The 26,027-nt window shown below is 37.3% G+C and overlaps 1 protein-coding gene across 7 annotated transcripts in view; it reads right to left on the reverse strand.

Moving 5' to 3' along the window:
* Window positions 1–26,027, reverse strand: part of UBR5 (ubiquitin protein ligase E3 component n-recognin 5) — an 85,782-nt gene that overhangs the window by 58,875 nt on the left and 880 nt on the right. For 6 of the 7 annotated variants that reach the window (XM_050970402.1, XM_050970399.1, XM_050970400.1 and 3 more), the window contains exons 2-7: window positions 9,441–9,485; window positions 9,078–9,159; window positions 8,825–8,901; window positions 7,905–8,024; window positions 4,673–4,862; window positions 2,711–2,870 (exon numbers count right to left, since the gene is read on the reverse strand). In XM_050970402.1, the coding sequence (XP_050826359.1) occupies window positions 2,711–2,870; window positions 4,673–4,862; window positions 7,905–8,024; window positions 8,825–8,901; window positions 9,078–9,159; window positions 9,441–9,485 (674 nt within the window). The remainder of the gene's footprint in view (window positions 1–2,710; window positions 2,871–4,672; window positions 4,863–7,904; window positions 8,025–8,824; window positions 8,902–9,077; window positions 9,160–9,440; window positions 9,486–26,027) is intronic. The other variant, XM_050970403.1, reaches the window with a different exon arrangement.

A 26,027-nucleotide genomic window follows, 5' to 3' on the forward strand; every position in this document is an offset into this window, starting at 1 on the left:
TCTTTCCTATGCTAAATGATCTTGTTCTATATATTTTTACCTTGATTATTCTCCTTATGCATTTGTTGTGAAACAAATGAACCCACAGTCCTCTCTGCTAACTATCATAGAACAAAAGAAACAGGACTAGATTAGAAAAGCCAAAAATCAAAGTACACTGGGATCCAAAAATAAATATTTAAGAGACACTCGTTGATAGCAATCTGTACAAAAAAGTAACGTTCTGCTCTTCACTTAAGACGTTTTGAGAACTCAGGAAGGATTGAAACATGTTTTTTGCTACCTCAAAAAAGTCAGATACATAATGTTTACAATACTAATAATATCATCACAACTGATATTTTTAGAAATTATGATCCATTAAACAAGAATATATTAATTTCACAGTAACTGGAAAGTATCTCAGCTTATTAATGATTTTTTAAAATTATATGTTAAATGCTTTTAAAAATGCACTTGGAAAGCTGAGAGAAGTAACCCCTAAATTTAAGGGTCACAAGCATCAGACATGCAGAAGGCAGAAAGACAAAATTAACATATGCTTTTAATTGAAATGCAAGAGCCTCAAAAGTCCAGAGGCAAATTCTGTCTTCTCGCTTGCTTTTTTTGTGCTTGAAATGAGAATCAAAAAGCTTTAAAGCATAATTTGGCATAATTTTGAAAAAAGGTTCTTTATCTTTCAGAACAATAAAAAAGCCTAACAATTGAATGCATATACCATTTATCAGTTAGCCAGAGTTTTCTCTGATGGTGTTATAGTTCCAAAGGGGCATCCAGACATGAGATGACAAGTGAAAGAAAGAAGACTGCAAAGTTTCTAGAGCAAAAATACTTTTAAAAAGAGCTGTAGGCAACTTTCTCTGGCCATTTGGTTTTCCTGAAAACTGGATTCCATGGTCATGTGACACAAGCAAAGCTGCTAATTTTTACTATTCAATTTTCAACAGTAGAGTTATGACAGCACTGCCTAGTGTTCAGCTTGATTTCTGATCAGTTTCAGATACCAAACTAATTCATTTCTGTGCAACATTTTCACCAGTAAAACTTAGGACAGAGAAGGCATGCACATTCTTCAAATCAGAAATTACATCTTTGAAGAGTGGTGTTAAGACAGATCAAGAGTCATTTCAGTCATCATTTCCATATCTTTTCCCACAAAAACTGGTGAAAAATTGACCAAATTTCTCTGTGGGGTAAAACAGGGGAAAACCTAATTTTAGGACATTGCAATCTCTTACAGGAAATTTACTTTGAACAGAGAAGAAGATTTAAAGATTAAGCCAAGGAGAAAATCTTTTTCTGGACATCCAGTGAGGACAGAGAAACTCTGCATACTACTTTAACCCATCTCAAATAGAGAAGACTCACAGACTGTAGTGGAGGCACCTTCAAATAAATGTTACCAGTCACAGGTTGACAGACAGTCCTTATAATTGATCATAAGAGGTACTCAGAGAACAGCTGATGCTGTTGAAGGCTGGTTAGTATGGTTAAAAGCAGTAATTTACAGTAGAAGTTCCTAACTGTGATTTATCTTCTTAAGGCCAGCTCTGGAGGAATGCATTTGGTTATCCTTAAGACTAAGAAGCACTTCAAACACTTGGAAACTTCAGCTAATTAACTTCCTTCAGTGCATCTGTCTAATGCTATTAAGCTGATCACTAAAAAATAAGACTGAGCTTAAAGATTTTTCACCCCTTTCACCAAAAGAGTCTTTATTCTACAGCAAAATAAAGATGCTTGACAGATGCAACTAAAACTAAAAGAAGCAAAATGAAATGCAAAGTTTTTGTTGCAGAAATTAAAAAAACCCATTCTCTAATCACATGACTGACAAGATAAAGATGGATGAAGCCCATGAACCTTCCTGGTGAACCAGATGAGCAGAAAGAAAAAACCAAAATACAACCATTTATTAGAAAAATATCAAAACATCATTTTGACACATAGAAGAAAAGCTACTATGTAGTCAGAGTTCAAAAGTGTTCTTTTTGTGCAGTGCAACTAACACAACCCTGGATTTGGCTGCTATGTTTTCCAATCTGTTCACTCAGCAAGAAAAGATTGCCTAAATTATTTAGCCAATGCAAAAGAAGAGTCAAAGTTTTTTATAAAGAGCAATTTTATGGGACATAAAAAAACCAGCTGCACTTATACTAAAGGATTTCGCCATTACAGCCAGAACAGCATTTATAAGAGGAGATAAAGACTAAATTCTCAATCTAACTGTAACCACTGTGAAGTGTTTTGCCCTCTATTAAGACTTTTTGATTTTAAAAAAGCATGTAATTTTTGCTCTAAAAACTTATATGAATATTAAGAATATATGTTAGTAGTAAAAAACATGCAAGTCACAAAAAAGTTTTAGAATTAGCTTTTATAAGCAAGCCACACAGTAGTCTCAGTATCTCACTGAGCAGCAAAATAGACAAAAGTAATGCTCATGTTACAAAGCCTGGGATCCTAAAAGAACCCCATAACTTTCATGCCCCACCCCCCACAGTATCAACAGTTATTCTTCAGTGGCTATTCTAATCCCTCAAGGCATCCCAGTCCATCTTCTGTTTTATACATCTTTAGACTTTGTTCCTATAAGCAACAATTGTCTTCACTGCGTACCTTGAACAGCACACAGCTCACTGTCAGTACTTAAATGCAGAAAAATAAGAACATGTTGGCAATTTTTTATCAAAAGTTGCAGGATACAAACCTCCAGGAAGATATGATTCACTTGCTGTGTCATCCCCATCATCTCCATCTTCATCATCACGACTCAACAAATTATTTACAGCAAGGTTTACATCAAGATTTGTTCGCTGGAGTTCTCGAATAATAATACTTCTGGACTTCCCTTGTAAAACAACTTGTGCCTATAAGAGCAGAGTGAACTGGTTACTGGTCATTGTCAGATCATCAACCACTATTCAAAAGAAAATGCTTAATTCTAAAAAATGTCTAATAAGAATCAAAAGCCAGTAACAGCACATACAGACACAGGCTCCTACCAATTTTTCACAGTACCGTGTACTTGATACTCATACTTCTCTCAGCTCCAGTTAGGCCACTGAACTCCAACTCTGGCACTAAATTTCCTAACAGACTATTAGAATATACTTCTTGGAATGTTTAATGGTGCAGTTAAATAATAAGCAAAATCTGCTTTTGAGAGTTTCTGTATGTTTGTATAAAAGTGTTTAAACTTAGTATGTCAATCAACAGAGCTTGCAATCAATTGCTGTGCCAAAACTACACCTCAATCCCTTTTACACTGGTTTCTCTTTCCACTGCCCTTCAAACAAAACAAAACCACTTTAGTGACTCTATTTTCCTCATCATTCTGTTTCTAAAGGCTTATCATCAGCAGTTTCTGCAACACTGAAGTTTTTATTAACAAAGTGCAAATGCAGATAAAACCTCCCAAACATCGGATGCAATGAATTTACAAAAAAAGAGAGAAACTCTGATTTATTCCACTGACCCTAGGACTCAGAGTGCCTTGTTTTTCCAGACTAGTCTCTACCAAATGTCAGAGATTATGAAAGTTTGAAAGATTAGAAACAAAAGAATGTAAGAAATAAGTACTGAGTATTTTCACAAGTGTAAAAATAAGGCACCAAATAAAATGATCTGCAGGCAAGAAAAAAAAAGGGGGGGGAACATTCTAATAGTGTGGGGGGGGATATGCTAATAGCACACAAAGGTAAAGTTTTTGTCATAAATTTCTATGCCAGAAGTTTATAGATTTTTGAGACCTACTAGAGTCTATAGACCATCTACTAAGATCTTTCCCATTGCTCTGCTTTCAAGTTACCTCAAAAATGTTATAGGCACCTTCTATTTTTAAGGCAAATAAAGTCAGCTATTTAAAAAATAAAATCAAAAAAGGAGGCAAAGTATCACAGCAAGGGAAGTAAAGCAGATTATCTTTTGCCTAGCAACTAACTTCTGTATTTCAAATGTCAACCAGCAACCAGCTCTAAGCTAATAATTACAATGCATTAACTAGTCACAAATTTTGAATGTATTCTTTTCTTCAAATATAGAGGAAAATGTTTTAATAGACTGAAGCACCTCTTCAAACTTTAGTGCACTAAAAGGCAAAAGCAGAGCAATATAGACTAAATATTCATAAAAGTCACACTTATAAAAAATTAAGCAAAGGTGTCCATGAAGAAAAATTACCAGTATTTTAAGGAGAATAAATAAATTTCATGTCTTTCATTAATATCTGAAATGGATCATTCCTTCTATCAAACACAAAGAGTCAATCTTCCCTCTTCATTACATTCCTTCAAGAAAGGTAATATCTGATATTATTCTCAAATATTTCATTCTCTCACTAAATCTCCCCTCTGCAACCAAACATAGCCTTCCTAACAGGCCATGTTTGGTTGCAGAGGGGAGATTTGGTGAGAGAATGAAATACTTGAGAATAATACATTAAACATATACCTTGTCTTGGGTGACATTTGGAAATGAAAATTCTAGAGTCCAAAAGTCTATCACTTCCAGTGTGTACTTAAGAAGAAAATCAAGTCAGCTAAGGAAAGTCAATTCTTCAATTGCATGCCATTACCCCTTGGAGAACAGGCACTACTACAACACATTCTGGTACACATGCTCCGAGAAGGTCTCCAAGTTTTTGGCAACAAGCAGTTTCTAGCTCACATACCTGTGAAATTAGTTCCTCTGGAATGACTGATGCTGGAATCACTGGTTGTGGCTGACTCCCCAGCAGTCCAGATCCTCTGTCACGTCCCGTGCGTATAACTCTGGTCTGCCTTCGAGAGTCTCGAGCTCCAGCAGATGATCTACCAGAAGATCCTCCTCCACTTCCACCAACCCCTGAACTCCAGCGACTTCTAGAAGATTTAGATTATTTGGTTTTTAATACAGCAGCATACTTTGGGGACTACTTCAAACGTCTTTAGTTTTATTATTAAAAACTTTTAAACAGCCTCTGAAAAATACTGCAGCTTGACTTCACAGACAAATGCTATAAAAGTAACTCTCAAAACTAGAAAGAACAAGAACACCAGGAAATTGATAAAGTTCTGAAATATGCAGAAGAAATTAAAAAAAAAACAGGACTCCAGCTGGAACTTGCATTCTTTTCTACTCATATAGCTATGTGGATGTATACATAAACACATAAAAGGATAAATTCCCAGATTTTCTAAAAGAAGTAGAAGCAGCATAACATTTAACATTTATCTGTCAATTTCCTGCTATAAAAGCACACATGCACCAACTCCACTGTCAGTGGCTCTGACAGAACATCACTATGCTTAGGTGAATCTTCTAAAGATTCTCATACTTGATTTACATTAAGAAATTGGTTAAGATTACACTAGAAAAATCAAGTAATCTTCTCTACAGCAAACGAAATCTTCCACTAGATCTCACACTCTGATCCTCAGGCATAGTTTTCAAGAGATACTTTACTTTTTAGTATTCCTATTGCAGAAATCAAAAACTGCACACACTGCAAAAATGTGCATTAACTGAATGAATGGTTTCTTTGTTTCTACAAATCAGCATCAAAATAAGAGAACAAAAAGACAGTGATTTGTAGAAATAGACATCTCACCTTCATTACAACTATCCATTAATAATTATCACCACAGAACTGTGTCAATTGAATCTGCTCTGAATTTAAGACAAAATAATCTGCTGCCATGAAAGACAAGAGACTCTAGTTTGTTCTTCAAGGTTAACAAAGCTTTATCTTGTAATACATCTTAAAGGTTATTGGATATGATATTACTGCTACTTAATAACCTGGACCAGCAGAACCTTCCTGCTATCAACCACCTGAACTCTCAAACTGCTTTCAAGAAAAACATTTAAAATCAGACATGAAAATAAAGATATGTCCTCTGAAACAGTATCTAATAAATTTACATTAAAAGTCTATCATATGTAGCTATTAAAAGCTAATTAAATAAGAATACTTGTCTTGCATTGTATGCCTTCAGTTGATTACTAGCACCCTTTTTTAAGTGGGTTTTCTTTTTCCCCCTGACAAGACCCCGCAATCGAGTGTCTTGCTTAAGACAAAGCTCTGGCAGACACATCTACATTTTCAGAATTCTAGCTAGCGACCACAGACAGTAACAAGACAAAAAGCAGTTCAATTATGTCTTTAGGAAAAGTCTTGTCTCAGGAGTTAGAAAGAAAATTCTAAAAAATAAAAATATACTACTGAAAACAGAAAAAAAAAAAAGAAAAAAATACCAAAGAATGTGACATTTTAAATAAAATGAGGCACTTAAACTGTTCTAAAGGAGGGAAGGTGGCTGAGAGGAAAAGAACAGGGCTGAGGGGAAGTCAAATTCTACCTAGAGAGCAACTTTCAATTCAACACTCTGCAGGGAGGTGTGGGGTTAAAGAAAAAGTTCTCTATTAGATATTAATACTTACTACAGATCCATTTTCTACTTTAAGTTATAAACTATCAATGGCATCATTTAGACATCTAACCGTTGAAACCATTTCTATTTGTATAACAATCCAAATATTCCCTGTGTGTCCTACCCTGGTCCTGTTAAGGCAAATAAGGATACAGCCATTGCTATTAATGCCATCTAAACCTAAAATAAATATTAATATGGAAGAGAAATATTTAGTCTCATTTCTGTTCACCTACTAGTTTACCACATCTCTCCACTATGCAGCAGCACGCTGCCAATTTTCCAAATCCAGTTACCTACTCTAATGGCTCCAGAGTTTGAATGGGTTTAGATTCAATTTATTAAGGTAATTACTCCCTCCATTTAACAGACTAGTTATAGTGCCTACTGCTATTCTACTAGTTCAGTGACTGTCAACTACCTAGTTCTGAGACGTTAAAGAGAAGACATCAGGAACACTTCGGGGTTAGTCCCTAAGATTAAAACAATTTTAACACACTATGCTTAGCTAAGAATAAGGAGGAAAAAAAATGTGTTACATGTTCCACATTAAGTTCTCAAATATGACAATACTAGTTTGTCTTTGACATTTAACACATGGATTTTTAGGTTCAGATGCATAATGGTTTCAGAAAAAATTGGGAAGATTATGGGGATGGTTATTCTTCATGCAACTAAGGCCCAAATGAAATTAGTTTATTTGGTAATAAAAAACCAACAAATTTTCTGGAAATTCATGGAAAATATGTAGTTCCTTCATCTTAACAAATCATTCACATGCAGGAACCACAGTTCTTATTGCTGCAGTAAGTAACATTAGGAAGCAGCATAGTTAGACATGTCTTACAAAAACATGTAACAAAGAGATCACTGTCATTATGGAATGTAAATTACCTTTCTATAAAAAGGGACACCATCAATTTTAAAGCTAATCACAAGAAATATGGATCTATACAGTACATTTTGCATATAGTACAATTTTAAAGGTTCTGAGAAACAACCTTTTCCAAATGTTCCTTTTTTATTACTATGTACAGGACCCTGGCTATCAAAACACCGCTTATGACTTGGGGCAAGGGAGTGGAAGGCACCAAACAATGGAGCACATAATAACGTTCTTCCTGCATAAATGCACTCATTTCACTGTATGCTCCTAGCCTATCATGGTTTAAATTGATAGTGTCCCTCTAAAAGACTGCTTTTCAAAAATCAAGGAACTAAAATAAACATTCAAAAGAAGACAACACAGCCTAAACCAAGTTATTCTTCACACATATATGAAGAACTCTCTGTATCCTATGTGCTGAAGGGTCACTTAAATGTCTGTTATTTTAACCAAGTCAATCAAGTTTTTTTTTGTTATACCCTACCTACACAACTGCTGTGGTTATACGTTCCCTTAGACATACTGCATACAGTTTATATATGTGTATACACATATACTCAAATATGGAACAAACAGATTGCAGCCTCAATCCTATCAAAACTTACCCAAGGGTGTTGCCTGCCAGTCTGCCCAGAGTTTCAGAACCAGACAGAAACCATGGGGAGTCACTAGTCCTGCCTGGCCTGGATGTCCTTCCTGCCCCTGAGCCACTGCTCAACTTTGAACTGAAAGTAAAAGATGGTAAATCAGTCACAAAACAATCCCAAATGGGTTAAGAACAAAACCTGGAATCCCAGGTTGAAATTCTCAGGGACTTAGTCTGGTAACATACCAGCTTAAGCAACACCCTTGGGGAATATTCCAAACTACTCTAACTGTATATTAAGAAGTACACTGGAAAAAGAAAGTGGAAAGCATGCCTAACAGACCTTATGTACATCAGCAATCCATAATAGCACAGATGCAAATACATATTAAGCTAATTAGTGATTGGAGTTAGCCACTGTGCTAAGTTTTCCATTAGTGTATATGTACAAATTGTAATCAGCAGGTGTTCTATCTATAAACCTGAGCCTGAGTATGCTACTTCAATATTAAGTGGTTTAAATTCAAATGTGAACCATTAATTAGTCCTGTTAAGGGGGACTTACCTGGACCAAGGACCACAGATCTAAAAAGTGAGCCTTGCCAGATGGGACCACTTTCAGAGTGGATTCTACATTAAGCTTTACAGTTTACACAGCTTCTTTCTTAAGGATTTTTTTTGGAGTAGTTTGTTTCTTCAAGTTAAAGAGAGCCTGTCTCAATTCTTTCAGAATCACATCAGAATCACATATACTATTTCCTCCTACACCAGTTTGTCAAGCTAGGCTGTTTGGCTGCATCACCATAACCATTTTGTCTCTACTCAAAGTATCCATTTCCAAAATCTACTTTGAAAACAAACCAATAAAAACAAAACCAGAAAAGCAGCCAAGCTGCTTATGGAGTTCATAAAATATCTCAGAAGAAAAGCATTCCTTACCCATCACTATTCTCAGGTTTACCCAATTCCAATCTGTCTGGCTGAACTGAAAAACCAATCCTGCAGACTCTACCATCCTGTATTTAGAACAAGAAAAGCAAGTGTTCAAAACTGAAATGAAAGTCAAGTTTACTAAAAAAATTAAAACACAAGTCTTCAGTTATTGAAGAGTATTAATCAATTTAATGTTAGAATAACTAATTTTAACTGTATGGTTTTGAGTTTGTTACCTGAGAAGATTTCAGGAACTTACCTCCAGAAGAAATGCAGCGTGATTTGGTCCCACCACACACTGTTTAATAGTGGCCTGTTCCAATACATTCAAAGGCGGGTGGCTGAAAATAAAAAGTGAGAATTTATAGTATTTTAGAACTTTTGAAGGCTGGAAAAAAAAAAGTCAAGCTGTACATGAAAGGAAAAATGTGCAGTGGTGATTATGAAAAGCTTTCAAAAATGACTAAAAATGCATTAATTGAAACACACAGCACATAAACTTCAGGGAAAAGATCTTAAAAAGTGATAATTTTCATCTACTGTACATTCTTCTGCTTCTTGTTGCTGTTAGAAAAAATTGTACTTTCCTTAATTATTTACAGCAGCATACGATATGCCTTACCTGTTTAAATTATATTTGTTCAGCTTCTCTGAAACTTCCCTTAATCTGAAACAGAAAGAAAAGAAGCTGTTATTTGATTGCATACTCCACAGTCCACAACATCCACTCACACAGCACATTTATGATGTTATGGGAACAACTTACCACCACATTTACTGAAGTTTAATACATATACTACTTGGTGCTGGGAGTCTGTTTTACTTTGGAGTTAACCCTTGCCACAGAACCAATGTTTGCTTGTATTTCTGTGTGTTTTGCAAGTCACTATCAAAAAACACTACTCTTGCCTTGCTACAACCATTTACAACTTCAAGCACAAAATAAACATATAAAGCAATGACCCTGAACTGTAGATATACTTGTATTTCCTTGTATAAGCTTGAATACAGTATCCCATAGGAGAAAGGATTATAATCTTCTAGGAAATCCAAGTATGTGGCATGTGAGAGCCAAAAATATGACAGTAAATTCCCCAAAACAGAAAACCCAAGGAGATAGATGAACAAAAGCCAACAGCAAAAGGGACAAAAACAAATTCAGACTAACAGAAGAAACAATCCAGAGAAACATCACTATTTATATGGTTATGTAGAACACTATCTTTACTAAAGGTAAACAATGTTTCCAAAAGCTCAACATATCAGAGCAGAAGAAAGGGCCAACCCATATACCACTCCTGCTTACAGGATACTGACTCCAAAAGTGGAAAGCAACAGAGTGATTTCTAAGGTAACTTCCAATCCACCGAGGAAAGATCCCCTATGGGCAGCAAAGACACTGGAATACTATCAGGTAAGCTTGTCAATTAAAGCTTGGGTCCCTTCCTTCCCAAAGGAGACAAGCAATCTGAAAAACCCCCCAAGAGCTTCCAATTATAGTCAGAGTACTTGAATTTTACCAAGATATAAAACCAAGACTAATTCTGTAAAAATTGTGTAAGGTCTTCTTAATTAAGATAAAAAATATCAGCTCTGATACCATGCTCATCCTAGCATAAATCAGCCACACATTTCTAAACCTAACAAGACAGGCACACCAGCACTGTTTTCCTCTGTTTGAATCCACGCCTTTAAATCCTTCATTTATACTTGCTTCATTTCAGTTTCTACACACAGACTACTGGACATCAGACTTCAGCTACTTGCAAACCCTGAGCATGAGAAATAAAATTGACTAGAGGTCCAAGCAACGAAACCTTAACATTACCAACAGTGTTTAACTCTAAAGTACTTGTCCTAAGAGGAAAAAAATAATAAAAAAACCCTCTAAATCTGTCTGAGAAACAAGGTATTTTATACTGATACAAGTAACTTCCAAGCCCAAGAAGAAAGGAGAAGCGAAAAGAAGACAGCAGGATGGAATTGAATGTGTTTAGAACTGCCTTTGCTATCTAAGCCAAGCTGCCAATTTGTAAGTAGGCGATTCACACTCGCAATTTCCAGCCACAACTACTTCACACAGGCCAAGAGTACATCCGCAGATAAGGTTTCTGTGAAGACAACCCACAAAAGCAAGAGAAAACACAAACTTCCCATGCAATCTGCAAAAGGTACCCCACAAGAGTGAACCACTGTGGGAGACTATGGAATGAACCCCAAGCTGAGCAGCGTATACTCCACACCTTATCACATGGTTTTATACAGCAAGCAGGGATTGCTGCGTGATATCTGACAAGTTAAACATCCCTGAAGTTCCATGTCTTGAGTTTATCACCTAACAATTTCCCACAGGAATCCTGAACAGTTTCCCATTAACATTTCTCTCCTGGCAAGCATGAGTAATAATTACAGAATAGGAAAACCTACCTTTAAATTCATTGCACTGCCTTCAAGAAAGGCTGACAGCAAAAAAAAATTGCACTTTATTGGAGGTGGTTACTAGACTAGTCTATGGGCAACATTTAAAGGTTCCTTTTCCAAGCCTTGGTCATAAGACCTGACTACTACCAAAAAAATCGACATTAAAATTTGAAAAAAATCAGCATACTCCTTTTATACCTGTAAAAAATGAAGTAATAGGAAAGAAATATGCTCAGAAAGCTAAGACTTGAATAGGCAATGAATCCATAAGTAACATCAATCTCAAGAGAGTAGGTCTATCTGCAACAAGCATAGGCCAAAAGAGATCTAGTACTGCTGAAAAGAGGCTGCTGTCAATCTTTAACAGGAGGGAACAGAGAAAGCTACAAGTAACAATGCTGAAAGTACTAAACTCTTCTATAGAAAGAAAAATAAAAGTAAAAACTATCTCATGCCTCAACCACCTCATATGCAACTGCTGTAACAGCAAAATTTACAAGTACTGCTCATAAGCTCCTGTAAATCCAGGAGGACTTGAATTTGATGCAGAACACCACTGGAGTTGTTCCCTGCTGGGCTGCTGGTTCCACCCTCATTCCTCCCCTTTCTTGTGCTGGCACCAGCATTCACATGAACACCAATCACAAAACCAAACCAGCAGGAAAACAAGAACAAAACAGAAAGATGTGTTTGTATACTCTGTATGGAAAGTCTCTCTGTGAAAATAAAAACTTGAAATAATTTCCTGCAGCAATCTGAGCCTTTCTACCTGCACAGCTGCAGGGTACCACTGACTCTCTGAAGGGAAAAGCTTATTTAAGATCAGGTTAATTTAAATTATACAGTGCAGTAATTTCAACTGATGGTGCTCTGGAGGAAGAGGTAAAGGCAGAGATGATTTAGCCAATTCTCACATCAAGGTCAACATTTTCACTAAGACCTTTCTGTGGTAAATGAAATCTCCAATATAAATGCCTTGACAGACTACACTTCAAAAAGGTCTCATTAAAGGCAATTAAACCACTTCAAAGGACAAGGTTAGAAGCAACAGGTAGTTTCATAAACATTTCGGAAGAAATACACAAGCTTGGCAACACTGTTAGACAAAAGTTTAGTGATGATAGCTCCTATCAAGACACACATTCTTTAAATATTATTAGTAAAATTAATCTGAAAACAGTTGTGAGGAAAATAAATTCAGTTTGTCCAAGCCAAGGAATGACCTCTTTTATTTCAGATTTTGAAGCTCCAGTTTCCAGCCTCTAGAAACTGATCAGAATAGATCTATCCTAACACTAAGCAACCAAAACGGCTCAAGATTACACAGCTCAAATTTCTGACATGGCACTTTTATTCATCACAAGACACTGCTTTTCTCAAAGAAGATTTCTATTTCGAGAAAGTTTATCTCAGGAGCCATCCTTCCACCATATCTTGTTTTATAAAAGCAAGTTAGACTTAAAAATGCAAAAGAGTTACAGAGAAACTCAATTTCCAAATACTGAGGGTAAGAGTTGCAGAGGAAGAAAAGGTACTTTTTAAAAAAACCAACCAAATAAATAAAACATATAGCAGCCAAACAAAAAATCACACAGGCACACACAAAAAAAAACCCAAACAAACAAAAAAACCCACACCCCAAAACCCTAAAATCCCCAAAACCAGCTTGGTATGATGAACAACTTCAAGTAGGGAAATAAGAAATAAAGCTACTTCAGGCCTGGTAGATTTTTTTAAGTGATCTTTAAAACAACTTAATATGTCAATGAAGTCTGTATGCCAGCAAACATGAGACTTCCACACCAGAGGAGAGAGATGACTAAAATGCTTTTCCAAGGGAAGGATAATAGTAATACTAATAAAAATAATGAGCAGATAGCCAAGGGGACACACCCATATGACACAACCCATTTAAGGACTGAAGAACAGTATTACATACCTATCAACACCTGAAAGGTAAATACAACCTTCATCCCTGTCCCTCAGCTGAGATCCTGAAATGCTCTGAGCAGTGAGCTGGACCCAGGGAAGCCCCTCTGGGGCCAGTTTACAGGGCTTGGCCCAGCAGAGCTGCACAGCCTCCAGATCAAAGACCTCTCTCACCTGCCTGTCTTGAATCACCTGGAAATGAGCTCCTGTGCCAGTCTATCAGTGTCACAAAAACAGTCTCAAAAATGCAGAAAATGGACACCAATGAAAAGCTTCAGCAACTACATCTGTTTCCTAATCCCAGGATAACTTTGACACTAGATCCTGTCACTGATGTAAAGTCACACACAGCTATCTTCCATGCCACAATACAGCATACCAAAGGATCCTGACCCCGACCGCCATCTCAAACATCAGAGAGCAGCTTCCAAGGAGGCAGCCTTCCACAGCTACACCTTCCTACTACCGGAATAAATGAAGATTTAGAGTGTGCTTTAAGTCATTCTGGGTAGAAAGGGGGAAGAATCCATAAAATCAAATGCTAAAGTACCACACAAAAGCAGGCAATAAGATTAAGATTACCTGTAGAAAATAAAGGAATGTACACAAGGAAAAAAAAAAAAGAAATCCCAAGCACAAATACAAAATGACAGGCTCCAAAGTAACCCATACTCCTCATAAGGGCAGTAGGATAATGTGTTTAGACTATAATACACAGATCACTGAAATGAACTAGATGACAAAGAAACCCATTGCTCTACTCAGTTAGTACTCAGGGGAACCATGAGTACTTACACTGTGTCCTCTCCACATTTCAAAAATTATAAATTAGGACTATTTGGTTATTGTATACTAAACCAACACCTACTGCTCGGGAAATCCCCAAGCTGCAAATTCTTAGAAATTGGAAAAGCATCTCTGTATGTTTGCCCTATTCTAACACTGTTCTCCTGTTAATCTAGCACTGATTCCAGATTCTGTCAGCAGAAAACAGGAGGAAAATAATACGGACTTCTTGTCTGACTTGAACAGCTGTTCCTGTATTTCATAGTATCAGCCAACACGGGTTTACAGAACATGGCTCCCAAACTTTATTTCCTACTTTGCAGGATTGTCAGTTTGGTTGATAAAGGCAGTTCTGATCACTTCATAGTTCTCTCCGGAACAATGGTAACACACTGTGCTGAACCTGTAATCTGCAGTAGAATACTAATATGGCAAAGACCAAACAAATTAATGTCCTGAGAACAGCTTTCTGTCACTGAAAAGTCTTTAGGTAATACAGTGATTGTAGAATGAAAATTCTCTAACAGTAAACCATTACTATCTAATAACAACACTGATGTAGACAATGACCTAAGCTGGGTATAAGATAGCCCACAAAAAGGTTAAAGCATGACAAAAAAATTAGCAAAAATAGAACATGTATTTTAGTTCCAGTTTTAAGAAAAAAGAATGCAGATTTCATATCACTGTCTAGAAGAACAAGGGAAGAGTAGTGTATATTGCCTAGCAAAGGCTTACAGTGCTGTGTTCCACAAAATCCTCACACAGAAGCTGTTGATGTTCAGGCTGGATGAGCAGACAGTGAGGTGAACCAAAAACTGTCAGAACATCTGGGTCCAGAGGGTGGTGATTAGTGTCACGAGGTCTGGCTGGAGGCCAGTGACAAGCTGTGTGCCCCACGGGTCAATGCTGGGTCCAGTCCTGCTCAACACCTTCATTAACAATCCAGATGATGGGGCAGTGGGTACCCTCAGCAAGTCTGCTGATGACACCCAACTGCAAGGACTGGTGGATAAGCAGGACGCTGTCATCCAGAGCACAGCAACCTCATGACAACCAAGGGGAGGCAAGGCACAAATCCCTGCACCTCAGAAGGAACAACTACATGCCAGAGACTGTCCAGCTGGAGAACAGCATGGCAGAAAAGGACCTGGAAGTCCTGGTGGCCACCAGGTTGAACATGAGCCAACATGCCCTGCAGCAAAGAAGGTAAACAGCATTCTGGCTGCAACAGAGAAAGTACTGCCAGCATGCTGAGGTAGACAATCCTTCCCTTTATTCAGCACTCATGAGGCCACATCTGGATTTCTGGGCTCCCCACTACAAGAGAGACATGAGCATACTGGACAGAGTCTAGCAAAGGGACACAAAAATGATTAAGGGACTAGAGCATCTCTCACAAGAGGAAAGGCTGAGAGAGTTGGGACTTCAGCACAGGGAAGAGAAAGCTCTGGAGGGGATCTTATCAACATATATGAACACCTAAAGCAAGGGTAGTAAAGGGGACAGAGCCAAGCTCTTTCCAGTGGCGCCCAGTGACAGGACCAGAGGCAGCACAGACACATCAAAACGCAGGAAGTTCTGTCTGAACATCAGGAAACATTTTCTTTGCTGTGAGGGTGACCAATTACTCACACAGGGTGCTCAGGGAGGTTGTAGAGTCTCAGCCCTTGAGAGTTACTGAAAAGCCGTTTGAACACAGTGCTGGGCAACCAGCTATAGATGGCCTTGCCTGGGAATGGGACCAGATGATATCCAGAGGTCCCTTCAATCTCAAGCATTCTGCAATTGATATTGAGGACTTAATGCTTTCAGGATGTGATCTCCATATATTTGACTTGAAGGCACAGCAGCAAAAGGAGGGGATTTGCCATTGAAAAACTGGACTCATATTTTGCTGTATAGAATCCCTCTGTGGTCAGTGACACAAGAAAAAAGTTACACCAATGAGTCAGGAAAGTGTCAGAGAGTTACACATTCAGTAAAAAAATTCATGGGTACTTAACCATCCAGCTGGAAGTACTCCAGTTTCTTTAGCAGGAACAGCAAGAGCAGGGGCAGACACCTCTAGAATTTGTGAAATGCCTCTAACTAGCAATGAATTCTTAAGCTGGTTCCCCTAGCTCTGAAACTACTTACACCCTTTCTTCAGATTTCAGTGACACTAAAAACATCCCCCTCTGAATAAAAAAAAAACAACCCACCAGAACCATAACCCCACACCATGGTGCAGAGGATGGTCATAGCCTAGCTAAAGGGGAACACAAAGTCAATCATGCTTTTTAAATAAGCAAACACCCATAAACTACGAAACAGCATAGCCCCTTTCCAGTTAACAATCTGAATACAAACAGGAAGAAATCACAAATGGTATGATCCTGTCAGGACTGCCACAGAGGACTTAACATCATGCCTACATGTTATTTAGCACTTTATCTAGAGGATTTGGTACTGAAGTATATCCATAGCTACAAGTTGCCTAAACACCTAGTGTGATTTCTGAGGGGAAAAAAAAGAAAAGTACACTACAGGAGAACAAGCCAGACTCAATCTGACTCAATCTGAGTCCACAGCAGTAGATTTCCAAAAGTACAGTCTGCAAATACGGACAGAAATCTGTTCTCTGGTGCAGAATGCATCCAATAATCATTTTGTGGTCCCATATTCTGTTCAACTGCACAAAGTCCTTGCAGCTGTTTTGTTTAACATTTAGTAGAAGACCATTTCTTTAGCCAGAACACCACAGCTAAACAATTCAACTGAGTGAGTACTGAATCTTAAAACAACTAAAGTTGTAAGCTATTTAACTATCCATAATTTTAGAAAGTATATCCTCTTGTGATAATGAAACACAAATAATGGGAATTTAGAACCCCATGGTTCTAAATTCAAGGATACTTGAAAAATGCATGTGATAATAGCATGAGCAGTGTTACTACACTGAACAACAAAAAAATGCTAGCTATTAAAACACAGCTAGGAAGCTGTATACTTGTTTAACTAGAATGAGTAAAAATTAAAAGACCCCCATTAAGGCAAAGAAAAGAAAAAAAGTCCCATTTTTACAGTCAGAACATTGCTGTAGTGATTCCTTTAAAAAATGCTTTCAAAATAGAAATCCAGTCGCTGAAAATCACAGAACCTTTTTGTGTCCCATTGTGATAAGATTGTTAATGTTCCTTCAGGAGTTCATGACAAGCCACCAGGGAGGCTGTGAATTTATCAGCATAGCAGCTTAAAGCCTGGAGAGACAGGTTCTGGTCCCAGCTGAGACTACTGCAGGAACCCAAATCATCTCCTCACCATTTTCCTTTGCTCTAAGCTTTTGGGAGCTGCGATCACTTTGTGCAAAGTTGGAAAATGGCCTTCGATCCGAGCATTGAAACGCTATAAAAATATTTTTTAAAGTAAGAACTGTCACATTGTTAAATACTAGGTGTCTTGACTAGAGAAAAGCAACTGTATGTTTTGTACAAGTGATTTTATTAAAAACAAAGCACAAACAAGAACTGAATTCTAATTGCTTTGCTAAAAAGTCCAACGACCTTATTCTCATTCTGAATTAGTTTTAGCAACAGAAAAAGATCACTTAGCATGTCCAGTCCTTTACTTGCCAATTCCTCCAACTCCAAGCCAAATTTCAACAAAAACTCTGATATCACACTGTTATCTGGATGCCACTTTTGCAAACTTGCTAAAAACTGCCTTTTAAATACCAGACCTCCTCCTCACACTGCTCTGTCTTCCACCAAAAACACATCTTCAAAACCTTTCTCTCAGACACTGCATCTTTGATTTAGATAGGAATGGACTGAGGCCTGGAATAAAGAGTAGAGAGCAAGCACCATGCCAGAAAAACAAGCAGCCAAATCGCTTTGTCTGATGCACAGTGCAGGCAAAATGAGAAACCCCAGCTTCTGAGGTGCACAGCTCATCCCAATACTTTTTTGCACTGCCAAAAAAAATTTCTTTTTTTCCATCTGCCTGGACCCTGGCCATGGAACTCCAGGTGCTTCCCTCAGTGTAACTAACCAGTGTTTTGGTTCCCCAAGAACTCACAAGGCAGCACATTGAGTACCTCCTCCATCACATTTTGCCTACGGCCATATTATTTCTGGTAATAATCTTGCCAGATACAGATTCTGCACCACAAGAGAAAAAAGCAAACTTTGGCCATTCCAGCAAAACAGCCTGTTAGTCCCCAGCCTTCCCATGAGGAACAGGGCACTCCTTGCCAGATTACCTCCTGCCTACCCAATCTGCCCCACAATGACAAGATGCTATGATCCATCTCATTTGAAGGTTTAATTAAGCACCTTTAAATTACTGCTCTAGAGACAGACACATTTTGCCAAAGTCAGTGAATTGTGTATACGATGACTTAAAAAAATGGAAAATGAGAGACAAAAAACTGCTGTTAATAATTTACTGTGGTCAAAGCCAAAGAAAAGAGTTCCACCAACCTAGGATCTTCATTAAAGATCAGACAACAATAACTCACACTGAAAAAATCTGAAATGGATTAAAAGCCATAAATTCTCTTCATAAGAACATATCTTGATATTTACTAGAAAGAAAAAAATACAGCTCTAACTATTTTAGGATAGAGAATAGCAAGAATTTAATGCAATAAATTAAAGAATAAATACAGAGACATATTTAAGAAAATTAATTTTGCAAAATTAACAAGAAATTAAAATTATACTACCCTTACAGAAGGAAGTGACAAACTCCAATGGCTTCAAGCAAAAGCAACTTAAGGCATACATTCAACTTTATTGCCATAGCCAAATACTCATTCTCCAGTTAAGCTTTTGGGAAAACGCCGTAACAGAAACATTTGTTTATGTAGAGTCAATGTCAGACTCCATGCTGACACCTACATAGTGAAATTACAATTTTCAGTAGAATGCAGAGATCCCAATCAAGATTCATTTCACTGTATCAGAACTCCCTACCTATCCAGAGAGATAATCCATCCCAAAGGTGAAAGAGGTGAGAGGCTGAGGAAGCATAATAGACAATGAAGCACAATGAAAGATGGTAAGCAAATTTTTAAAATGCTATTTTATCACAGGTTTGGATTAAAGTAATCACCTACTACTTCTATAGCACCTGGAAAAAAAAATTAGCATCCAGCTTAACTAGAGATGATGGCAAACATGTTGCAGAAAGTAACACCAGCAAGACCTGGGTACAAAGCAGTTTCTTTCTGGCCTATCTTCTAATGAATAGACAAACTACAGCTGCACGGTTATTATCACCCTCAGCTATTTGATATATTTTGAACTGATTCATCTGACAAACAAAAAACACACTCACTCAAATGTTGATTATTTTTAGGGCTTTTTTTGCTGATGACAAATTTCATAAGATTAGTGAAGTCTCCAGCAACTTTGTCACCTTGATCTAGTGCATTACACTACTGCTGCCACAAATTAAACTGGCAGACCTCCTGGCTAGCAAAAAAAACAACGATAGCAAGAAATCCCAACACAGCTAATGTCCAAAATAGTACTAATCATGGAAATGTTTTCAAAATTTTTATTCTGCCCTCTTTCATAAACACCATAACATAAAAACCAAATCAGAAAGATAGACAAGAATATCTTCAGGCGTCTTTTCTGATATAAGGCAGTAACCGGTTTAGTGATCAAAAGCTGTCCAAAACAACATTGCAGAAAATACATGTTTCATCTCCACTGTAGATATAAGCAATTTGAGAAACCACCCCAACAGCAACTGGCTTGGGATTACAAAAACCAGCCAGTTAGACAAACTGTAAGATGCTACACAAAAAAACATTTTTAGAACTGCAACAAAATAATCAAGTTGGGATGTTAAATATTCACTGTACCAATGTGGATTGCTGCTGTAAAACACACTGCACTTTAAAGTGCAGCAGCTAGGATTTGCTGAAAGACTGGGTGAAGTATATTTAGTATGAGAAATTCCCCTGACAAGTGCTGGGTGTAGCAGTGAGACTTGTGAGATGAAGACAGAATTTTCAAAGACAGCAAATTTAATGGTTACATCACTCCTCACCTGGTACCAAACTGGCAGTTTTGGGTGTAAATGCAGATGACCAGTGTTCCCACCTTAAACCTTTCAATATGTTCCCACCTAAAACCTTACAATATGTTTCAACTGTTTAGAATTGTCACACTTCATACCTTTGTATCAGTGAGTATGTATTCTCTCCCATATAAAACAAACACATTCTTTAAATTGAAGCAAAATACTAATTTCCCTAGAGGGGAAGGGTAAGAGAAAATAAAGCAATGTTGGTGACCTGCATTTTTTAAGCAGAGAAAGACTTTTAGAAACAGAGCACAGAGTTTATTGTCAAAATAGTTCTACGCCAGAAAGAGCAAATAAAATCTGAAGTTTGGATAGTAATTCCTGTAATGGAGTAACTAATGCTGTGTCATCCTCACTTAAACTGTCAAGCTTAAGGGTTTGGACAAAATACATGTGTGCACTGTGAAAATTAGGTTTTTGCATTTATTTCAACATATTTTTTCTCCAAATTGTTCCTCCCAAAAAAAATCCTCTAACTACTGCAAACAGGCCTTGTCTTAACATTTTCTCTGGGGCACATACAGATGCCAACTACTGCAGTCTCCTATGTGAAGTTGTTGCTAAGAGCCAAATCCTTAGTGGACTTCAATGAACTCAAGGTCAAAAAAAATCTGTACAACTGAAAAGCACAAGTAGTTTTTCTGTATATGTTTTTTTTCCTGCATAAATGGCTGTTGATGCAAAGAAAAACAAAACAGCAGCTTTTACACTAAGCATCTTGCAAAAGTAACTGCAAATTAGACTGCTGCTAGTGTAATCACTAAAACAAAATACCTTGAACCCCCTTCTCTTCTTTATACAAGTTTCAAATACATAATACCACCTATTTAAGTCACAAATCATTAACTGTGCTAGGAATGTGAAAAGGAAGCTACAACACCTTGCAGTTTGCCAAGCTTAGGTACAGCCTTGGTTGTTTTTCCTCAAGTGTCAAGTCATTTTTCATGTAAGTATAAGTGTGTACTGAACAGTTATCTGCTTTAGATAGTTTAAGAAAGAAAGTGTCACACCCCTCACATTTATTTTTTGATTGAATCACAAATGTGACAAAAATCCTACATGGCAATCAGAATATTTCATAAATACATACTGTATCAAAAATTACCTCAAATGCATGTCATTGTTTATAGTTTTTAACGTTTACAAATATTTAGCACATAAATGTTGTTGACTTACTGTTCTTAGAATTAAAAATGTTATTCTCTGACAGTTTTGACTTGCAGTGCCAACCATAAAGTACAGCTACTAATATCTTAGTCATTAGTCTAACTTTATTATTGGTCCAACAAATATACTCAAACCTTACATATACGATTTGAGAAGGAAAAAGAAAGCAACATTTGTGCCCCAATTACTATTCTACCAAATTCCTTGTGACAGGTCACAACTACTCTCAGCCCAGATCACATTCACGGTACAGTTTCACATTACAGTAGCCAAAATAAACTTGCTGCTTTCAAAATGGAAGGAACTCAACCCTGCTTCCTCTTTCCCGTTCTTCACTACCAACTCTCCCTCCTGCAGCACTTCTCAAAATATTCTGATGTGCACCCGACAAGGAGATAAACTAGATCAACTTCTTAATGCACTAAATTACATTTACTTCACTTTACCAGGGCTATCTTTATATTATTTTAACAACTGAAGTCAGTTTCCTATGGGATCAGAAACTTACAGTTAGTGCAACATAAGAGGCGGAGAAAACAAACCTCCGCCTTCAGAAGAGAGCAATTACTTCGACTTACAACATCTCAGGAAAGTTTCAGCAAGAACATTCACAGACAATTACATATGTACTCTCTAAAAAGCAGCATCTAGGGTGTAGCATGCAATTGAAATCAGAAGAGGACCCTGGCAGAGTAAAGTCCAAAAAGGCCTAGAACACCAGCCTATGTAAAAGTAACCTTCCACATTCAACCAGACATGAAATAACACTGTACATTCTGAAGCTTAACCTTCCAAATTATTGTTCTTAAGTAACAATACTAAGTAAGATCAAATCTTAATGCACTGCTGCACGTATCAATTTTGTAAAAGTCTATATTGCCATAGTGGCGGTACAAATCTTTTGAGGCAGCCAAACCATTTTATATTGTAAAAAGTGTTTCCATCTAAGAGTCTTGATGATAATGTCATGACAGTCATACCATTCCCTTCGCCTCTTTGGAAAGAGCACAACCTAAATTTGGCTATGCTTTCAAGAAATTAATCCTAAAACCTAGTGCAACACTTTGCCTGTTACTAAAGTTTATCAAGCAGCTGTAACTCAGGGAATTCAAATAATACACAGTTATGGCTTCCCAGTAACTAAACCACCTATTCCTGTTTGAGGTGGGCTACCTGCACTTTTGCTAAGTACATTAGGAAGAGTTTAAAGCACACCAAAGTAAATCACTTAAGATAAAAAAGTACTGTATTATGTGCACAAAATTGCAGATTCTCTATTTAAGAACACATCTGTCAATCCCTTCTTTTCTCTAACTAGGGGCAGCAATGCAGATCACACATAAGTAACAGCATAGAAGTTCCTGCTCAGGCTGCCTTCCTCTACACAAGAGAACAGGTACTCTCCCAGCTCGCCTGTGGACGTAGCAGAGGGGGTTCAGGTTGTGCAATATCACTTTAACATGAACATTTGCATTATCAGGAGCTCTCTCTCCCTCCCTGTGCATGGCTGCTGCACACATGTGGGGCCAAGACACCAGCTCCACATCCCTGCTGGCTCCCTGCACAGCCACACCACACCCTACGCCAGCTCCTTCCAGCAACATCTGCTTGAGATTTTTAACAGATTTGCTCATCAGTAAATGCAAGGGGGGGTGGCGCTTGCCAGAGCAGCAGCCACATATCCACAGATCGCTTGCACAGTACCGTAAATTGATGTGCAGATTAAAAAGGTATGCTCTTGCTAGCTATTTTTTCCACATAAATTCAGAGAGTGCAAACAATGCAGGCAATGCAAAGTACACAACTTAAATTTTCAGTTCAGGCACGGCCTAAAGTAAGTAACATTTAAATAACAGAGACAGGAACTGAATGTATTATTAAGGGAAAACAAAGTCATGTAAAGAACAAGATCATCCTCTCTTCCCCCAAAGCTGACTCTACACACAGATTCACTGAAACTTCAAATTAACTTTTCTCAGGTGTGCTACTGGTTTCAAAGATGTCACTGACAGAAAACTCACTACATGACACTTCTAAACCCTCATATTCAGAATACCCTCTATTTAACTAAATTCATTACACCCCATCTTCAGGAGGAGAGAAAAGACCACATTAACATTCTGTCAATGACCACTTCAAAAATTACATCTCACTCTATGCTAAGACTTAAATGGTTTAGCTGACAAGAATTTTCTTAGTACAAGGTAAAAACAAAGTCAAAGCTTTGAGATAAATCCTGTCTGTGAAGGTTAGTTCATGTATGGAAAGCCATTTGTGTAAGGTGAAAGACTCCCCTTCTCCTTCCCAGAGCAGCAAGTTAAACTGCTCCTGTGAGGTTTCATAACAGCCAAGAAAGGCTATTTGTCATGGTTACACCCACTTCCTAACCCAATATAAAATTAAGAAATATACTAAGAATTTACTAAGATTAACTTATCTATGAAACTGTGTCAAACTTCCTTCACAAAACACAAAGTTTTCAACCCTGAAAGAGGTGCATAATTGACAAAATATACCTAACACCCATTGCAACAGAAGCTGGACACCACTTTTTCAAATACTAAGGCCATTAATTATTTACATCCCAAATACCCTATGGAGTTGTTTCTCAAACTGCAGGCCATACAGAATTTTTCTCCCATTCATATTCAGTTTGCAGAGAACAAATGGCTTGGGGAAAAAATTCCAAGTTATCTGTCCTCCTTAAAAAACTTACTAGAAAAACCTTAATTATCTCAGTTCATCCTAAACAAAAGCTCAGCCTAGTATCCATTTCAAGAGATTAATCCTAATACAACTACAAAATTAAGTACAACCTTGTCCTCTGTGAACTCTCTTCAGTGTCACCAGCTCCCAGACATCTAAATGAAGAAGTCAACACTGTTTCAGCTTATTCGAGAGAGGACTAATAATTACCATCAAAGTGCAATATTAACCTATATTTTCAAAAACACTAGTTAAGAAATATTTTCAAGTGATGAGTAGATGTGCTCAGGAGTCCTCTGATTATTTGTGGTTCTACAGCTACTTTCTCCTCTTTTCTTTGAAGTGTTTTGCCATTCTCACAGTTGCTGCATGAATAAGTGTGATAACAAATTACACAGAAAACCTAGTAAGAACTGCAGAACAGAATGACAGAAAATGCACCAAACCAAACTGGAAAGAAGAACTTCCTCGCATTTTTTTGACTACTTAAGAGCAGAGCAACACTTCAGGAGAAGGATGGTTTCCAAAAACCACTGTCTTTACACATTTATACTGGTTATTAAGCACAATGTATCAAATACTCGATTATGAAATTCAACAGTGTCCTGCATCCTGAACACACAGGGACTGCAGCAATAAATGCCTTGGGTTTTAAGTGATTACTCTTTAGAAGCAGAACACAAATCCATTACTGAAAGCATACAATACAGAAATACGATCCCAAAATCTGATTTTGAGAATCAACTATCATTCAGAATACCGACAGAAAAAAGCCCTGACTGACCACTGGCTGCAGCACAGACTCAAAAAAGCCTATAAAGTGAGAGAAAACGAAACATCACAGAGACACAAGATGTTCCAAGATCCTAATTTCCATGTGTATGAGAATTTATTAAGCTATCTAGACCTTGATCAACATTGACAGAATATTAATAAGCAGCAATGCTACTGATAAAATTGAACTGGCATTTCCAGCACATATGTGTGTGCCTCAACCCTATTTATGAATCATTCTGATTTCACTGCATTACAAGTTCTGATACACAGCTACTGCACTTTCAATAAAATTACATTTATGAAGTCAAAATTTCTGACTTGCAGCTCCGATCAAGGAGTCACTTGATTTTTTAGAATAGTCACTACTTAACAGCACTGCTGCAGCTTTCTCCATATATTAATTACCACCCATTTTGAAGCTTCCCGTATCAAAAAGTAGGTGTAAGGCCTGCTGCTGTGGTAAGAAGAAAAAAAATTTGAAAAGAAAAAAAGAGAAAGCATTATGAAGAGTGAAAGGGACTTGTATTTTATATAAATATGTCAACAGAAGAGGTAACATTAAAGAAAAAACAGATGAGCTCTCTCACTTGAAACAAAGTGTGATAATTACATGCTAAATGTTTTCTAAGGGCCTATCGACATAAAAAGAAAAAAAAAGAAAACCCACTGGGGTCCCTTCAAGTTCAAAGGCCTACTCCAGATCATATTCCAAACTCCAAAAGATCTTACTCCAAACCAAAACAGTGCAAGCAATAAGTCCTAGTACAGCATCATCCCTTAGTTTATCACTCTAAAGGAAGATGGTCTACGATAAATTAGAATGCAGTATCTATGGAGAAAGCAAATCAATTCTGTAGGGATGGCTAGGCCTCCTAGGAAGTAGGATTCTGTAAAATGCATCAAGCTAAGGGAAAAAAAAACACTGTCTCCACTAACATACTTCAGGTTTTAGATCTGTTTTATCTTTTCCCTGTGTAAACATATAGACTATGTAGTTAGGCAGAAATTCTGTCTTCAAAATCACCTATTTTCCTCATTGTACACACTCAAACCTCACCTGCTCTAAGAGGCATCTCAGCAAAGACTGCTCTAGGAAAAGTGACCTAACTACAAACAACTGTGAAGTGACCTGGACCCTGACCTACTGGTAGTATCAAAACCAGGAGAGTATAATCAAGAGCTTATGCTTTTCAAGACTTAAAAATACTTAAATATTGTTCAAAATCATTAAATATTATCTTTAGTGTAAAAACGCTTTAGGTTTCTATCCAGTGAGGATTAAACATCACGATTTATTCACACATAAATCTGTGAGAAATTAAAGATGAAGTTTTTAAGAATT

The sequence above is a fragment of the Serinus canaria genome, chromosome 2 (assembly GCF_022539315.1).
Source record: "Serinus canaria isolate serCan28SL12 chromosome 2, serCan2020, whole genome shotgun sequence".
NCBI classification, from domain to species: domain Eukaryota; kingdom Metazoa; phylum Chordata; class Aves; order Passeriformes; family Fringillidae; genus Serinus; species Serinus canaria.